Source organism: Dreissena polymorpha, chromosome 10 (assembly GCF_020536995.1).
Source record: "Dreissena polymorpha isolate Duluth1 chromosome 10, UMN_Dpol_1.0, whole genome shotgun sequence".
NCBI classification, from domain to species: Eukaryota; Metazoa; Mollusca; class Bivalvia; order Myida; family Dreissenidae; genus Dreissena; species Dreissena polymorpha.
In genome coordinates this window covers 74,958,033-74,974,802 of record NC_068364.1, presented here as the reverse complement: position 1 = coordinate 74,974,802, position 16,770 = coordinate 74,958,033, and the positions used below count along the sequence as shown (strand labels likewise).

Below are 16,770 nucleotides of genomic sequence, written 5' to 3'. Positions count from 1 at the left end.
GCGTAGGTTGGCTACTGACAATAATAAACCAAATAATTAAGAAATAATTTGTGTACGTTATAGTTTGTTGTCAAATAACAAACGGCCGATAATTTAGAATTAGATGTGTAGGGATTAAATCACGAGAGCGAAGGATTTGAAACCACGCATCTAATTTTCCGCTCGTGAGTTATTCAACAACAAACTATACAGTTCGCGAATTATTTCGATTCTTACACAGTTTTACTAAAGATTTATACAATTTATATTATTTTTCTTGTGTACTATTTTATGTGAAGTTCCGCCCATAAAAATAACTTTCGGCTGTTCTGTCGATCAGATCCGCGACTTTTATTCATTATTATATTACCGGATTATTACGCTGGTGGAAAATGTATTGGCATGTTTTGTTAAGTTACAGCGCGTGCTTTCAGACGCGTCTTTTCGGATGCGACTTTGATTCGCTGTTCACAAGTTTTTGATTCTTGGTCTGACGTGCAATAAACCGGTCACGACCAGTCTAGAGACTGCAGCGAATGGTTTATCCACGGACACTAGATGAGGTCAATATACGCTCCGTGGTTTATCACACCTAATCGAGATAAGAATGTCATTAGGGTGTGTTAGCATTGTACACTGTGTAATCAATTTCATGACATGGGAATTTTAGCAAACAAAATCAGACCAACTGTTTGGGATTTTCAATCGGTCTTTCATGACCCCAATCGGTCTAGGACCGACAAAACCGAAAAAAATATGATCCCTGGAAATTAACATTTTTCGCATATTCTGAAACCTGAACACGGACCACAAGTTCAATTAGAAATGGCGCTGCAGAGGCCGACGCAAATTCCCATGCCGCATGTTTGACCCAGGGGGCGCCCCAGTGTTGGTAATGGGGCCATGCGTAGTTGAGATTGACCGTATTGTCATAAGAGATAATCAGTATCAATTAGAAGTGAATCGGTGTAGGAATGAAGAATTTAATGTAAAATAACATAAAACAAGATATGTGTTTGTCAGAAACACAATGCACCATACTGCGCCGCTTTGATTTATTTAAAAAAAAAAAAATCATTTGGCAGGTTCATTAATTACCTTCCTTTAAAGCTTATTACTTCCCTTGGATTTGTTATTTTTACCTTGAAGGATGACCTTGACCTTTAACCACTCAAAATGTGCAGCTCCATGAGATAAACATGCATGCGGGGATTGCCAAATATCAAGTTGCTATCTTCAATATTGCAAAACTTATGGCTAATGTTAAAGTACACAAAATAAAAAAAAATAGTGAAAATCTCTGACCTGGCCCCACCCCAACTCCCATAACTTTTGACCCAGTGGTCAGATCAAAATTCCAAATAGTGCAGGGTCGCACATATGCTCGTAGCTACCATGTGTGTAAGTTTCAAGGTTCTAGTGCTTATAGTGTAGGAGGAGATAGTGGCCAGGACGGACGAACAGCGGAGATAACCACAATATTCCCATGCTTTTCAAAAAGTGTGGGGATAAAAATTGAATGTGCATCGAATGGTGTTGTCCAGATACACATGCGTACCAAATACGAAAGCAATATCTGAAAAGACACAGTAGGTATGAGCCTTTTTCGAATCGCGGTCGTGGATTTCGAAACCTGAACGCTGTCCTCAAGTTCATGGTCAAGGTCACAGGGGTCAAACATTTTATGGGCATTGAAAGGTGTTGTCCAGATACACATGCCTACCAAATATGAAAGCAATATCTGAAGGGACACAGTACTTAGTTATGAGCCTTTTTCGAATCGCGGTCGCAGATTTCTTAACCTGAAGGCTGACCTCAAGTTTAAGGTCACAAGGGTCAAAAATTTTATGAGCATGGAAAGGTGTTGTCCAGATACGCATGCATACCAAATATGAAATCAATATCTGAAGGGACACGGTAGTTATGAGCCTTTTTCAAATCGCGGTTGCACATTTTGAAACCTGAACGATGACCTCAAGGTCAAGGTCACAGGGGTTAAAAATTGAATGTGCATGGAAAGGTGTTGTCTAGATCCCCATGCATACCAAATATGAAAGCAATATCAGAAGGGACACAGTAGTTATGAGCCTTTTTCGAATCATGGTCCGAAAATAAGTCACAAAAATTTATTATTTTGGTTTGAAAAGAGTATGTTCAAAATGTCAATGTCATAAAACTTAGAGTTATTATGGTAAACTTTAATTTTCTGCTTGGCTGTTTTCGGAGAAAACCCGAGGTATTGTCATAGCCAGCTTGCCGTCAGCTGTCCGCCTTAGGCGTGATGCTAAAACCTTAACATTGGCTCTAAAATCAAAGTGCTTCCACCTACAACTTTGAAACTTCATATGTAGATGCACCTTGATGAGTTCTACACGCCACACCAAGTTTTGGATCACTAGGTCAAAGGTCAAGGTCACTGACCTCTATAAAAAAAATCTGACAAGCTTTTGCAGCCAAGCGTTGGCACCCGTTATGCGGTGCTCTTGTTTTAATTAATATTAAGACTACAATTTCTAGTGCAAACAAAAATAAGTCCAATGAAATATATCAATAGTCTGTAAATTTTCCCCATCCATGGACTAATCCGACTCTCCTGGCTCAACAGTTGCAACAACCTTTGTGAAAATTATCATTTGAATCAAGGAACAAAATAATAAAGAAACAACAAAATTACATTTATTATATTTGTTTAGGTTGTTCGCTGCATTAGGAAGGTGCAATGGCCACACTGGGGTGGTTGCCTTATTGATGATAGTCAAGCTGCAAACTGGAGACTTCAGGAGATGTCATCTTTTCAAGTGATGAGGCCAACCAATTCTGCAGCGATGAAAAGGCCACCCAATGTCAAGTGACGGCAAGTGAAGGGAGAGTTAAACAAACAAAGGACTCATCAGTTTTAACAGGTGATTATACGCTATTATTTATGTCCCACAAGTTGTAACTTTTAACAGCTAAAAATGTTATGTTCATAAATTATCAGTTCGTATTCATTAAAATAGTCACTTAAATATGCCTTTTTGTCAACTTTGTATCATTGTAATCTACCTGTACATTTGTGGCAAATCTTGTTGTAGAACCAGAAATTGTCTTGAGTTGAATGTCACCTCATTAAATGCATATATTTATTAAGACAGTCTATAGTCAACATTTGGAAGAAATGCTACATGTATAATTAATAAATTACAAACACATGTTGGAAGCCATTGTTAAGCTTTCCACTGATTTGTTTGTCGCTCAAAATATTATTTTGTGAAATATGGCTATATCATGAGTTTTAAAATAACCACGTTTCACTTATTTGGTTAATCATATGAGGCTTGTTCTGAGAAAACTGGGCATAATGCATGTGCGTAGAGTGTCATCCCAGATTAGCATGTGCAGTCCGCACAGGCTAATCAGGGACAACACTTTGCGCCAAAACTTGATTTTCGGTTAGGAGGTTCTTCCTTGAAACTAAAAATACCATAAAAGCGGAAAGTGTCGTACCTGATTAGTCTGTGCAGACTGCACAGGCTAATCTGGGACGACAATTTACGCACATGCATTATGCCCAGTTTTCTCTGAACACGACTCATATTGATGGCTCAACATTCCGTGCCCAAGTCCCTATACATTACCACTACCTAAATTTCTGCAAATGTAGATGTTTGCAACGAGGATGACCTACCAGAGGTGGAGATACTGAGTCTGATAGAGGAGCAGATACCGCGGTACCGCCTCCGCGCTGACACCATCACTGACTTCACTGGGTATGGGCACCGGGACTGGATCCAGACCCCCGTGTTACCCCCCATTGATGATTGCGACCTCACCCCCGAACTCGTGGAGGAGACTCTGAAATATTTCAGTAAGTCAACCAGGCCCCGAGTTCACATAACAATTTTGCAATCGAAAATCAATTTCAACTGACATAGATTTACATTTTTGCCTATCAACTAGAATGAAAATCCATGTTCAATGACAAGCAAAATCGATTTTTGATCGCAAAAAATGTTTTGTGAACAAGGGCCAGGCTTTTTTCCTTTCTTTGTGAAGCGGCCTTCTTCCCCTTGTTTTGTATAAAAATTGATTTGCAAATTGTAAAAAATTGTGATAAAAATGAGTAGCAAACTTTATAAAATTGTGAAAATTTGAGTCGCAAACTTTTCAAATATGTGAACAATGGCCATTCTCTAAGAAGAAAAACAAGCCCTTGATGATCATGACAAGATCATGTATTAGCCTGCTTCTCGGAAAACTTTGCTCAATGCATGTGCTTGAAATGTTGTTCCAGATTCGGAACAACACTTTCTGCTTGCATGGAATTTTTTGTTCAAAGGAAGTCTTTTTTTTAACAAAAATCTGGTTTATGCGGAAAGGGTCGTACCTGATAAGCCTGTTAAGAATAACTTAACCCACATGAATTAACCCTTTCAGCGCTGGAACCAAATTTTTAAGGCCTTTGCAAACGTGGCGTCTCATCAGGATCCAAACTGTTTGCTATTCTGATAGTATTCTTTGAAAAAAATCGAAGAAAATGCTAATTTTACAAATTCAGCAGACAACATTTTAGCAGAAGACAAATTTTCCAGCATGCAAAGTTTTCCCAGAACATGGCTCATATTATTATATGAATTTTGTTGCTGAAATAGTGTCATGTGATTGGGTGGTCAAATTTAAACTAGCCAATGAAAACACTAAGAATGTTACATGTATTATGTTAACATGTGTTTAAATACCCTATGCAAAAACAAAAATTAATGTCATGTACTAGTTGTTATGAAGGAGAATGAGATTATATTTTACTAAACCCTTTTATTGTCCCCTACCGGTTTCACCGGAGGGGACTTCTGGTTTGCGCTCTGTGTGTCTGTCAGTCAGTCAGTCTGTCCTTCTGTCTGTGAGTCTGTCACACTTTTCTGGATCCTGCAATAACTTTAAAAGTTCTGAATAATTTTTCATGAAACTTCAAACATGGATAGATGGCATATGGACAGTATGCACTTCATTTCATTTTGTTCCTACGTCACAAATTCTGGTTGCTATGGCAATAAATAAAAAATATATATATTTCTGACAATGGTGGAGCCGGTAGGGGACATACACGTACATTGCTTGGCAATAGTCTTGTCTAAAATACATTTACATGTGCTTATGTTCAAAAGCCTTGTGCAAGGAGAATGTATGCATTACTACAAGCTATTACTTTCTCAATATAGTCCAGAGGGACTATTTGAAAAACAAAAAAAACTGAGCACATTTGAAGTGTCATTTATAAATTAATGGAATACTTGATTAAAATTCTGCTTTAAATAATGATATTCATGGATACCACAACCAAACATTGGAAAAACACTGAAAAGTCTGAAATACATGAACAACAGTAAATCTAAGGCTTTAGTTAAAAATCAAACATGATTTTCCAAAAAATAAGGTCATATCCATAGGAATGTGGTGAGGGCTTCACTTATTTCAAAAACATTTTTGTGTTGGTGAATTTTGTTTCTTCTTTGTCAATTGTTTTGACTGTTATATTGTAGAACAGTTGAGTCAAATATCATGTTTTAAAAACCCCACATGCAAATAGTCAAGATGAGAAGCCTACTGCAAGGGAGCTAATATCATATAAGTTATGCTTTCATAACAGCATTACCTCCCTTATTGTGTTACAGAATCATGACTTAAATGGTAGGAGCCAAAATGGTCAGTAAACACTTAATGTGCGTTTTGTTTGCACTCACAACATGCAGGGGTGAACATAATAGGCATTGAAGTAACATGTAACCTTGCTGCTTAAGAATTGCTTCTGTCTAATAGTAACAGTGTATAAAGTGGCTATGTTCAATATTGAATAATTATCTCCCTTTTTAAAGCTTATTACTTCCCTTTAATTTGTATTTTTTACCGTAGACTGTAAAGGATGATCTTGACCTTTTACCACAATGTGTTTGTCAGAAACTAGTCTATTTCTGCTGTCATAGGTGAAAAAATCCTTTAGCCACCTGAAATATGGGATTCAAATTTGATTCTGGCTAATAGGATTTGTGAAATACTGCCCCATGGCTTTTTCTAGATTTGGGGAAAGGGCCAGGCCTTCCATTTTGGGGAAAACATATTGACTAAAATGAGAAAGGGGGATCAATGTCCCAAAGGAAGCTTGAACTTTGGGGAAAATTGCATCATTTTAAACTAATATTCTTTGGGGAAGATACTTTTTCTCTTGGGGGAAGGGGTCTATATAAGGAAGGAAAAAAGCCCTGTCCCCCCTATTTGGCAACCCCTATCCCAGATCAGTCAGCACCTATATTGAACAGGATCTTGTGTGAAAGAGAGATGATTTGGATGTGTTGGTTTGTTATGCTCCCCCCAAAAAATTTGGGGGAGCATATAGTCTCCGCTTCGTCTGTCCGTACGTCTGTGTGTCCGTCCATGCAAAATTTTTGTCCGGGCTATTTCTCAGCAACTAATGACCGGAATTCAATGATACTTTATTGGAAGCTTCACTACCAACAGGAGATGTGCATATTATCAGCAGGTTTTGGTTGGATGATTTTTCACAGAGTTATAGCCCTTTGAAATTTTCCATTAACTGTATATATAGTACAATTCTTGTCCGGGCTATTTCTCAGCAACTAATGACCGGAATTCAAAGAAACTTTATGGGAAGCTTCACTACCAAGAGGAGATGTGCATATTATCAGCGGGTTTTGGTGGGATGATTTTTACAGAGTTATAGCCCTTTGAAATTTTCCATTAACTGTATATATAGTACAATTCTTGTCCGGGCTATTTCTCAGCAACTAATGACCGGAATTCAATGAAACTTTATGGGAAGCTTCACTACCAAGAGGAAATGTGCATATTATCAGCGGGTTCTGGTTGGAATGGCCCTTGGAAATTTTATATTTGAAAATTCTTGTCCCCCCAACTACTGTGCCCTCGAGACGTTTCCTTTTATCTTAATACAGTACACTCCACGCGTTTTCCCCAATTTCCCTCCATACTCCGCGGGTTTCGACCTGGAGGGAGATTAAGAAAATCCCGCTATACGCGGCGTTTGCATGATTTTGGACGCGGCGTTTAACGATCGGCAAAACTGATAAGCCGACGCGGCGGCCCTCAGCGTTGGCAACGCGGGGGAAACTCCGCGTTTTACGAGATAACGATCAATTAAATTTTGTTTGACTTCCTGATTTTCAAATAAAATTACATTTATTACAAGTACATGCATGTACATGTAGTATAATATTTACCATTAAAAAAAACAACCAAGATAGATCGATCCCGACGTGGTTGTAGAAGTAGTTGTTGTATAGAAAACTTGTTGATTTACGACACACAAAACGTCGTCCTTTAACTAATACTTACCAATTAATATAAACACAGTTTGCAACATTGTTTTTATTTTGATAATTTAATCCAAAGTTTTTATGTTAGCAGGTGATTTTCTATACTGAACATGTATACAAATGACCAAGGACCCTAAAAATCTCGCAAATCTGTGTGAATTGACAGTTTGACGTAATCAAAGAAAAGCCGCTTCCTGTCTACAGGCATAACTTACTCAAGTAAACACGTTCAACGAATGCATAAGGAATGGTTTTAATTGTCGGAACAAAGTCAATTCTCTGCGCGCTAATGCATTGATTTTCTCTTTGTTTGTAGGTTATTCCATTGATTGCTAAAAGGTGGTAACTACACTATGCGACCCGTGATTTTTGCCGCGATTCTCGCATCACCGCAATCGATGCAACGTGACAAATTGCGTTGATTCCGAGCGACAAGAAAATTTGGGTGATGTCTCGGCGACCGTCGCGCGATGTATCTCGCTGTTACGAAATCAGCGCGAATCACCGCAAATCACCGCGAACCGCCGTGGTTCACCTTTTTAAGAGATTTACATTAAGGTTTACAATACATTACATGTACATGTAACATATATGTATACACTTACATTATACATTGCAATAATAAAGCTTTTGTTGTTGTTGTATGCAATGGGCGTATTAGCTAAAATACTCCCGTTCCGACATGAACGTGATGAAGTAATGTCGGAAGCTTTAACGGCTCCAAATTAATATAACAGCGCAGAAGAATGATCATGCAATAATTATTTAACATAACATGTAAATATTATTTAACTAATTGCATTAGCAGAATGTTTATTAAAACTTACAATCAATTATATTCCAGGCCCGAATACACTACCACTGTTCAAATTCCATATTGTTGCAATATATACATGTAGCGTAGCACTGTGTAAATTGAAAGTTGCATAGTGTTTCGTCATTGGTCGGTTATAAATACCTTGTTTCTCTACATGGTATTTGATTTCGACAAAACTAATAATTTGGTAATTTACGAGAAATATGATATAAGTTTTCCATTTAAACTTTGATCTTACCGTGTGTGTTTATTGACGTTATTAATTATGTTAATACTTATTTTTGCATTTCATAAAGAATTATAACATGTAGCCCTTTTGTTAACAGTGTTTAGCAAAATATTCCCGCCTTAAGACACGGAAAATTGTTTAAGTAACACTTTCATTTAAAGATTAAATGTAATCGGTAGATTACATCTAATTATTTGGACTAAAATATGCTTTACTTATTTATTTTCTGTTTCAAGGCTCCAATGCGGATAACTCATGTTACTCGCGTTACCTTCCGAGTGTTGTACATACATTCACAATGCTTGATAAGCCGGAAATCGGAAATACATTACTGTTCTATTTTTAAGTACATGTTATTATGACATCGTGGTATATAATTTGTTGTTATTACATCATTGCATATATATTAAAGCCATTAAACATTGTGTTTTTTTTGCTGAAAAAAACACGAGTATATCAACGTAGCACTTAGCGTTCGCAGAGTTCAATAAATTTATGATGATGTATAATGTACAAGCATTTCTCTGGGTTTTCACGCCAAAAACAAAAAACCCTCAACATTTGATTATTTTGTGTGTACTGTCCAGCGGGTGATAGTGTTTGTTCAAGTGTCTAATTGGCACTCTTTGTACGTGTTCAAACTGTGAAAAGATGTGACAATCACAGAAACAACAGGATGGCGCTGCCAGTCAAGGTATTATGTTTTACTTTTATCAGTAACGATACGGATACGGTGTGTTTGATTTGAATTGACTTTAAAAGAAATATCAAATTGTTGGCGATATAACTGTTTTAAAAATACCAAAGAAACATTTAACCGAAATCAACAGAATTCAATGTTCTCTGCGCTACGCAGTTTGTATAAAAAAATCAATACTTGCACACTCGTATACCTTGACCTTGTACATTGCCGCATAATTTTCGCGCTCTTTTGTCGGGAAATATACATAATGACTATATTGAAAGCATTTGTAAACGTCGTGTTAACATTAAAACATCGGAAGTGTGTTTCGGATTATAAATTTTTATTCTCATTTGGGAATTTAACGGAACATTTATACTTATGGTATATTTGTTTTGAATTGTGTATTAATTTGTTACAACGCTTTACGTGTGAAAAAAATGTTTGATAATATTATGCATTAATAGCACGATTTCCAGGAGGAAACGTTTTTTACATGAAGGCGTATGACGCAATAAAACGTTTTTTTGTAAGATCGTATTGTATCAATCTAAATTTAAATACGCTCGTCCGATAAAAGCTGTGTACCACATTATGCGCTGTACTCTTTACAAAATGGCCTAGTCATATGGTTGTTTTAATGAAATTCTCAAACATATTTACCGACATAAATGTTCAAGATGATTTTTTTGATGTTGGATTATCGGATAATTGTGAACATTAGAAGCGTTATGTACATGTATAAAGTTATTGATACGATACGATTCGGTTTCTATGCATGAATTGGCGAGTCATCGTTGTCACTGCCATCACGGCGAATTGCGGCGAATCGCAGCGAATCACTACAACATTGAGGGGATTTAGCGCGAAGATTATCTTGCTCTCGCGCGACGTGGGAGTGACGAGTCACGTGAAATCGCGGTGATTTTCCACCCAAAAAGCAAAATGCCCGCCTTGACTTCGCAAATTAGGCAAAATTCACGGGTCGCGTAGTGTATTGAGTTGATAATTGCATTTAATATTCACAGTTGTATTCTTGTTGCGTCGACATTCTAAACAATGTTTACCAGTAATTATGGACCAAATCCGCAGAGTGACATTCACACATGTTAATCCCTTTTGTCAAAACACCGCAGACAGCAGTCTACACAATATGTCAGTAGACAAGCTTTGCGTGTTTTCATAACGTCAAACACTTAAAATCCAGTTCCGCCCAGATGTCTTCTTTAATCAGTTTACTATACAATTAGTGTTTAAATAATTACTCTACTAAAATACCGTAACGATAAAGATTCGACGTGTTCGATTTGAAATTATTTTAGAGGAAATATCAACTTATTCGCGATATAATTTCGTTAATAAATACCAAAGAAACTTTTAACCGAAATCAACAAAATTCAATGTTCTCTGCGTTACAAAGTTTGTATCAAAAAAATCAATACACCACGGAATACACGCACGCTTTGCAGGGGTATACATTGTACCTTGACCTTGTACATTGCAGCATAATTTTCGCGCGCTTTTGTCGGGAAATATACATGACTGTATATTGGAAGCATTTGTAAACGTCGTGTTAACAATTAAAAATCGTAGTGTGTTTCGGATTACGAATTATTATTCTCATTTGGAAATTTTACGGAACATTTATTCTTGTGTCATATGTGTTATGATTTAAATATTAATTTGTCAAATGTATTATATTAGACTAAATCATATTGTAGACGTACCTGTGAATTAAAAAACATAATTTTTATACGTATTAATTTTCTATACAATTATCTTTTTTATACATGTACTACAGTATTTAAACAATTTATTATAACAATGTTTTTATTTTTTGGCATGCCCAGTAGCACACTGCTAACGCGGCGTTGCGCGGCGATCACTGATAAGAACGGAAAGTGTCTGCATTTACCGACTAGCCTAAAGTAATACACGCCGCGGGAATTAGCGAACGCGGCGTAACGCCGAGCGTTTTATCGAGTTCACCTCGCTCTTCCAACGCCGCGTGAATACTCGCTAGCAGAAAAAAAACGCGGAGGGAGCGCGTTTTTTGGGGAAAACGCGTGGAGTGTACTGTATATAGTGCAATATTGTGACAAAAAAAATCTTTGGGGAGCATCACCCGTTTCCGACGGTTTCTTGTTTTTAATTCAGAGCTTGTACCACTGTGGATGAAAGTTGCATGCATGTACAAATTCAAGTTCATGATCATGTTTGATTTCTCTACATTTACATTTATGATCCCATAGTTGAGTTTTAATTAAATCTTCATTAAGCTGAACTTTTCTAATCAACAACTTCACACACAAATATATTGCAGCAGGTTTTTTTTAGTGTCATGCCTCTTTTAATATGATTGTGTATTTTTAGACATGATCATCTGACTTACCAAGTGAACTGTTTGAAGCATGATGTAAAAAAATGCATGAACTTAACACTTTACCACTTATAGATACGTATTTTCACGCATTTGTAGTCAATTAGAAAGTTATATTTTATTTGAGACCTTTCTTACTATATTCAAGTTTTAAAGGCTTTATTTACAACCCTTACATACTGATTAGCAGCAAACAGCATAAACCCTGAACAGACTGCAAGTTATTTGCTGGCTGTTCTGGTTCTATGCTGGTTGCAAAAGACATTTTCACTTTGCTTAAATTTTAATTTTGTAAAGTTTGTATCCAAGCATTTGAATGTTATATTAAATTCTTTTTTTCCAAACATGGAAATTGGTATATACGTGTGATATTTTAAATTTCAATGAAAACAACAAGTAAATTGTCACAGATTAGTGGCATAAAACAACAAGTAAATTGTCACAGATTAGTGGCATTGAACAACATGTAAATTGTCACAGATAAGTGGCATTGAACAACAAGTAAATTGTCACAGATTAGTGGCATTGAACAACAAGTAAATTGTCACAGATTAGTGGCATTGAACAACATGTAAATTGTCACAGATTAATTTCATTGAACAACATGTAAATTGTCACAGATTAGTGGCATTGAACAACATGTAAATTGTCACAGATTAGTGGCATTGAACAACATGTAAATTGTCACAGATTAGTGGCATTGAACAACATGTAAATTGTCACAGATAAGTGGCATTGAACAACAAGTAAATTGTCACAGATTAGTGGCATTGAACAACAAGTAAATTGTCACAGATTAGTGGCATTGAACAACAAGTAAATTGTCACAGATTAGTGGCATTGAACAACATGTAAATTGTCACAGATTAATTTCATTGAACAACATGTAAATTGTCACAGATTAGTGGCATTGAACAACATGTAAATTGTCACAGATAAGTGGCATTGAGCAGACACATTTTTGTTTGCGCAAATACAACGCATTTACTTTTTGCTGGCATCTATCAAATTTGTGGTTGCACTTAAGCACATGACCAGTGTCTAGGTGTACAATTTTCTTGGTATGGCTATCATTTACCATCTTAGATCCTTGTTTTGTAGGGAAAATGAATCAACTGGGATTTTTCTGTTGGCAAACACATTTTATTCTGTTGAGCAGTTTGTTTGTATAATTTCTGATATGGCTGGAGGATTGAGAATGTCATGTGTTTGTTAAAATTTGGTGTTAACATACAATAAATAACTTAGACCCCCTTTAAATGAAATTCATGAATATATCTTTTCCTTTTAAAGAAATATTGATGCATACATTTGATACATTATCTGGGAATTAACCCTTTGCATGCTGGGAAATTTGTCGTCTGCTAAAATGTCGTCTGCTGAATTTCTAAAATTAGCATTTTCTTAGATTTTTTTCAAAGAATACTATCAGAATAGCAAACAGTTTGGATCCAGATGAGACGCCACATTCTGTGGTGTCTCATCTGGATCCAAACTGTTTGCAAAGGCCTTCAAAATTCGGTTCCCGCACTGTAAGGGTTAAACAAAACAGTTGCCTGCAATATTCTCGTAGAAGTGAAAAGGTGACTGATAGACCCCTAAGTAGCAGTGGTATATGGAATATGTACAGGGCTTTTTTTGCTACTTTAGCATGGGCCTAATAAAGGCCCTTTTCCCCCCAAGAGAAAGGCCCCTTTCGCAAAGAAAATTGCTTTAAAATGATGCAAATTTCCCCGAATTTAAATCTTTCTTTTGGACTTTTCTACCCCGTTCTTAGTTTGTTCGATTTTTTAAACGAAAATGGAAGGTCAGGCTGTTTCCCAAAATCAACTAAAAAAGCCCTGATATTCCCAAGCCTTCCATATATCAGAGTGTAGATGCATATTGGTGGCCTCTCTGTCAAATTGCTGCCTCTGTATACCGTGTATATGGTTGATATCTGACTAAGACCATAGATAGAAAAAGATTAATGCAGTATGAGTAAACACAATGATGACCTTAAATAGCTAGATTAAACATTTGTGTTATATTTCATGCAAAATATGATTCATATACTGTCATTATCTATCATTTAAGTGCAAATTATATTTGAAAAAGCAAAAAGGTATTTGGCATCAAATGGTTTACATTTAATTTATTTGATGGCTATAAGTAAACCCAAAACATAAACTGATTTGATTGTTAAACAAAAAAACCTAATGTACCAGTTCTTAGATTAAGGAACTAAACACTATATTTGCTACAGAACTTTTTAAACCACTCAAAGGACAAAAAACTGCAGATTAGGGAAAAACTGCAATAGCCTGACCAACAACTGCAATAGCCTGACCAACAACTGCAATAGCCTGACCAACAACTGCAATAGCCTGACCAACAACTGCAATAGCCTGACCAACAACTGCAATAGCCTGACCAACAACTGCAAAAGCCTGACCAACAACTGCAATAGCCTGACCAACAACTGCAATAGCCTGACCAACAATAACAAAAAAACACGATTATCTTGTACCTCTCTTAAATGTTACCTGGTCATTAAAAAAGCAAAGTAAATCTTTTAGCATGGCTTCTTTGAAACTTCCTTTAATCTAAATGAATTAAACAAATTTATGCAACATTTTAATTGAAGTCTCAATGATCGCAATTTAAACAGCTATTTCTTAATGTTCGATTTCTGGCAATGAATAAATAATACAGTCATAATCATTTCAATTTTGGTTGCAACTTTGAAAAGTTTTTATTTGCCATACAAATTGCCCAAACACTTTTATTGGTTTGAATTGGTGTTAGGTAATTGACAGAACATTCTATGTGTATCATATTTCCCATCATGAATACATCAGTGTGGGATTTATTTGTTAAATGCAATATTTGCACTGTATAAACACTAATGATGAAAATGCACTGAAGTGTTTGCATTTGTTTCCCTGTGAATAACATCATTTTTAAAGGATTTTTTTTAGATGTATAATTGTGCAACCGGTCAACATTAATGTCTGATTATTGTCGACAAAAAAGCATCATTTATTTCACAAAAATTAAATTACCAATAATTTGATAAAATATGTTAAATTTAATTAAGAAAGAAATTAACATAGAATTATTTTAATGACAAAATGTACTAAATACTTTTGTTAGAGATGTTTAAAAGTAAATGAACTGACATATTTAACTTCTGAATATCATGTTAGTTAGTATAAATTTTTATAATGATAAAAATAATAATATAATAATAAAATAACAACAACAACAACATGAGTCAATGCATACTTATGTTGTACCTGCAGTTGTTCTGGACAATTAAATAGTTGAGACCTTCTGAAATGCCCTTAAGGCATAAATGAAAACCAATTTAATTTTAAATTGCCTTAAAATGATCTGGTTTTTTATTTTTGTCCTTGGCTGAAGGCCAGGTGTGTATTGAATATACAAAGCTAATAACTCAATGGTGTGCCATTTTTTAATCAGATAAAAAGACTTAATAAGCCATATTATGTACAATGTACCTATTCAGACGATTTGTGTTTGTCGATCTTGTATTCCGTCCAAGTTTTGGTTTATGGAGGTGTTTGTCCAAATTGTGATTAATTAGGTCATTTGAGGATAGTAGGAGCAAGAGGATTTATATTTCGCCATGTAACTGCTGCGCTGGTGTTGTTGCTATGATGTAACTGCTATGCTCTTGTTGTTGCAATGGATTGTATGGTGTCACAGGAATCATCACAAGCTGTCCATGGTATGTGAAAATATTAATATGTGGGACGTTTTTGTGTACATGTTGATGTTTATGGTAAAATGTTTCCCTATGTTTCTGTTTATCATAATTGGGCTGTAGGTTAAGAGCATGGTTTAACTCATCATGTACACTGTTTCTGTTTTGCGGGGAGTTTAAAAAGAAATGATCACCAAAAGTGCCCATCAAGAACTGATTGAATGTTTTATTTCTGTTTTAGATACAATATTTGTAAGTTTCTCTTGCATAAGTGCTTGGATTATCATATTAGTAACAACAGGAAATTATATGTTTAATTGGTGAAAATTTTGCTTTGTTTAACTGTTGAGGAGTTCAAAATTGCCTGATGTCGCCGACATTACTGTCAAAAATCATTAATGGTACTCTATGTTTCCTTATTTTTATGCATTAAATGTTCAAATTTTCACCAAAAGTCCCCAGTAAGAATTGTGATATTTTTTGATACCAATTTTACTGTTTTAACTCATTATACCCCCATAACCATTGGTAATGGGGGCTATATCGGAGTCACTTTGTCTGTCTGTCTGTCGGTCTGTCCCAAAAATTCATCCGATATTCGCCAAACTTGGTCACAAGTTGTATCTTGATGATGTATAGGTCAAGTTTGAATATGGGTCATGCTGGGTCAAAAACTAGGTCACGGGGTCACTTAGTGTGTTTTAAACTGAAAGTTTGTCCGGACCATAACTATGTCATTTATCGGTAGATTTTAAAATTACTTGGTACATTTGTTCACCATCATGGGACGGTGTGTCGGGTGAAAAAAGTATGTTGATATCTCCAAGGTCAAGGTCACACTTGGAGTTCAAGGGTCCAATGCTTGTCCAGGCCATAACTTTATCATTTATTGTGAGATTGTAAAATCATTTGGCAAATTTGTTCACCATCATGGGACAGTGTGTCGCGCGAAAGAATTACGTCAATATCTGGAAGGTCAAGGTCACACTTTGAGTTCAAAGATTAAAAATGGCCAAACATGAGCTTGTCTGGGCAATAACTATGTCGTTCATTGTGAGATTTTAAAATCATTAGGCACATTTGTTCACCATCATTGGACGATGTGTCGCGCGAAAGAATTACGTCAATATCTCCAAGGTCAAGGTAACACTTTGAGTTCAAAGATCAAAAATGGCCATAAATGAGCTTGTCCGAGCCATAACTATGTCATTCATTGTGAGATTTTAAAATCATTTGGCATAAATGTTCACCATCATTGGACGGTGTGTTGTGCGAAAGAATTACATCAATAACTCCAAGGTCAAGGTCACACTTTGAGTTCAAATGTCAAAAATGACCATAAATGAGCTTGTCCGGGCCATAAATATGTTGTTCATTGTGAGATTTTAAAATCATTTAGCACATTTGTTCACCATTATTGGACGGTGTGTCGCGCAAAAGAATTACGTCGATATCTGCAACGTTAAGGTCACACTATGAGTTCAAAGGTCAAAAATGGCCATAAATGATCTTGTCCGGGCCATAGCTATGTCATTTATTGTGAGATTTTAAAAATGCCTGGTACATTTGTTCACAAGCATTGGACGATGTGTTATGCAAAAGAATTATGTCGATAACTCCAAGGTCTAGGTCACACTTGGAGTTTT

General features: G+C 35.9%; 1 protein-coding gene across 2 annotated transcripts in view; it reads left to right on the top strand.

Annotated features, from left to right (window-relative positions):
• The first annotated feature begins 2,744 nt into the window (after positions 1-2,744).
• Positions 2,745-16,770, top strand: part of LOC127848777 (trafficking kinesin-binding protein 1-like) — a 75,042-nt gene continuing 61,016 nt past the window's right edge. The window contains exons 1-2 of one of the 2 annotated variants that reach the window (XM_052381388.1): positions 2,745-2,882; positions 3,623-3,826. Coding sequence is in view for 1 of the 2 variants with exons in the window: in XM_052381384.1 (XP_052237344.1) it covers positions 15,106-15,148 (43 nt within the window). In the remaining variant the exon portion in view is untranslated. Of the gene's footprint in view, positions 2,883-3,622; positions 3,827-14,888; positions 15,149-16,770 lie in introns of those variants that run through there. The other variant, XM_052381384.1, reaches the window with a different exon arrangement.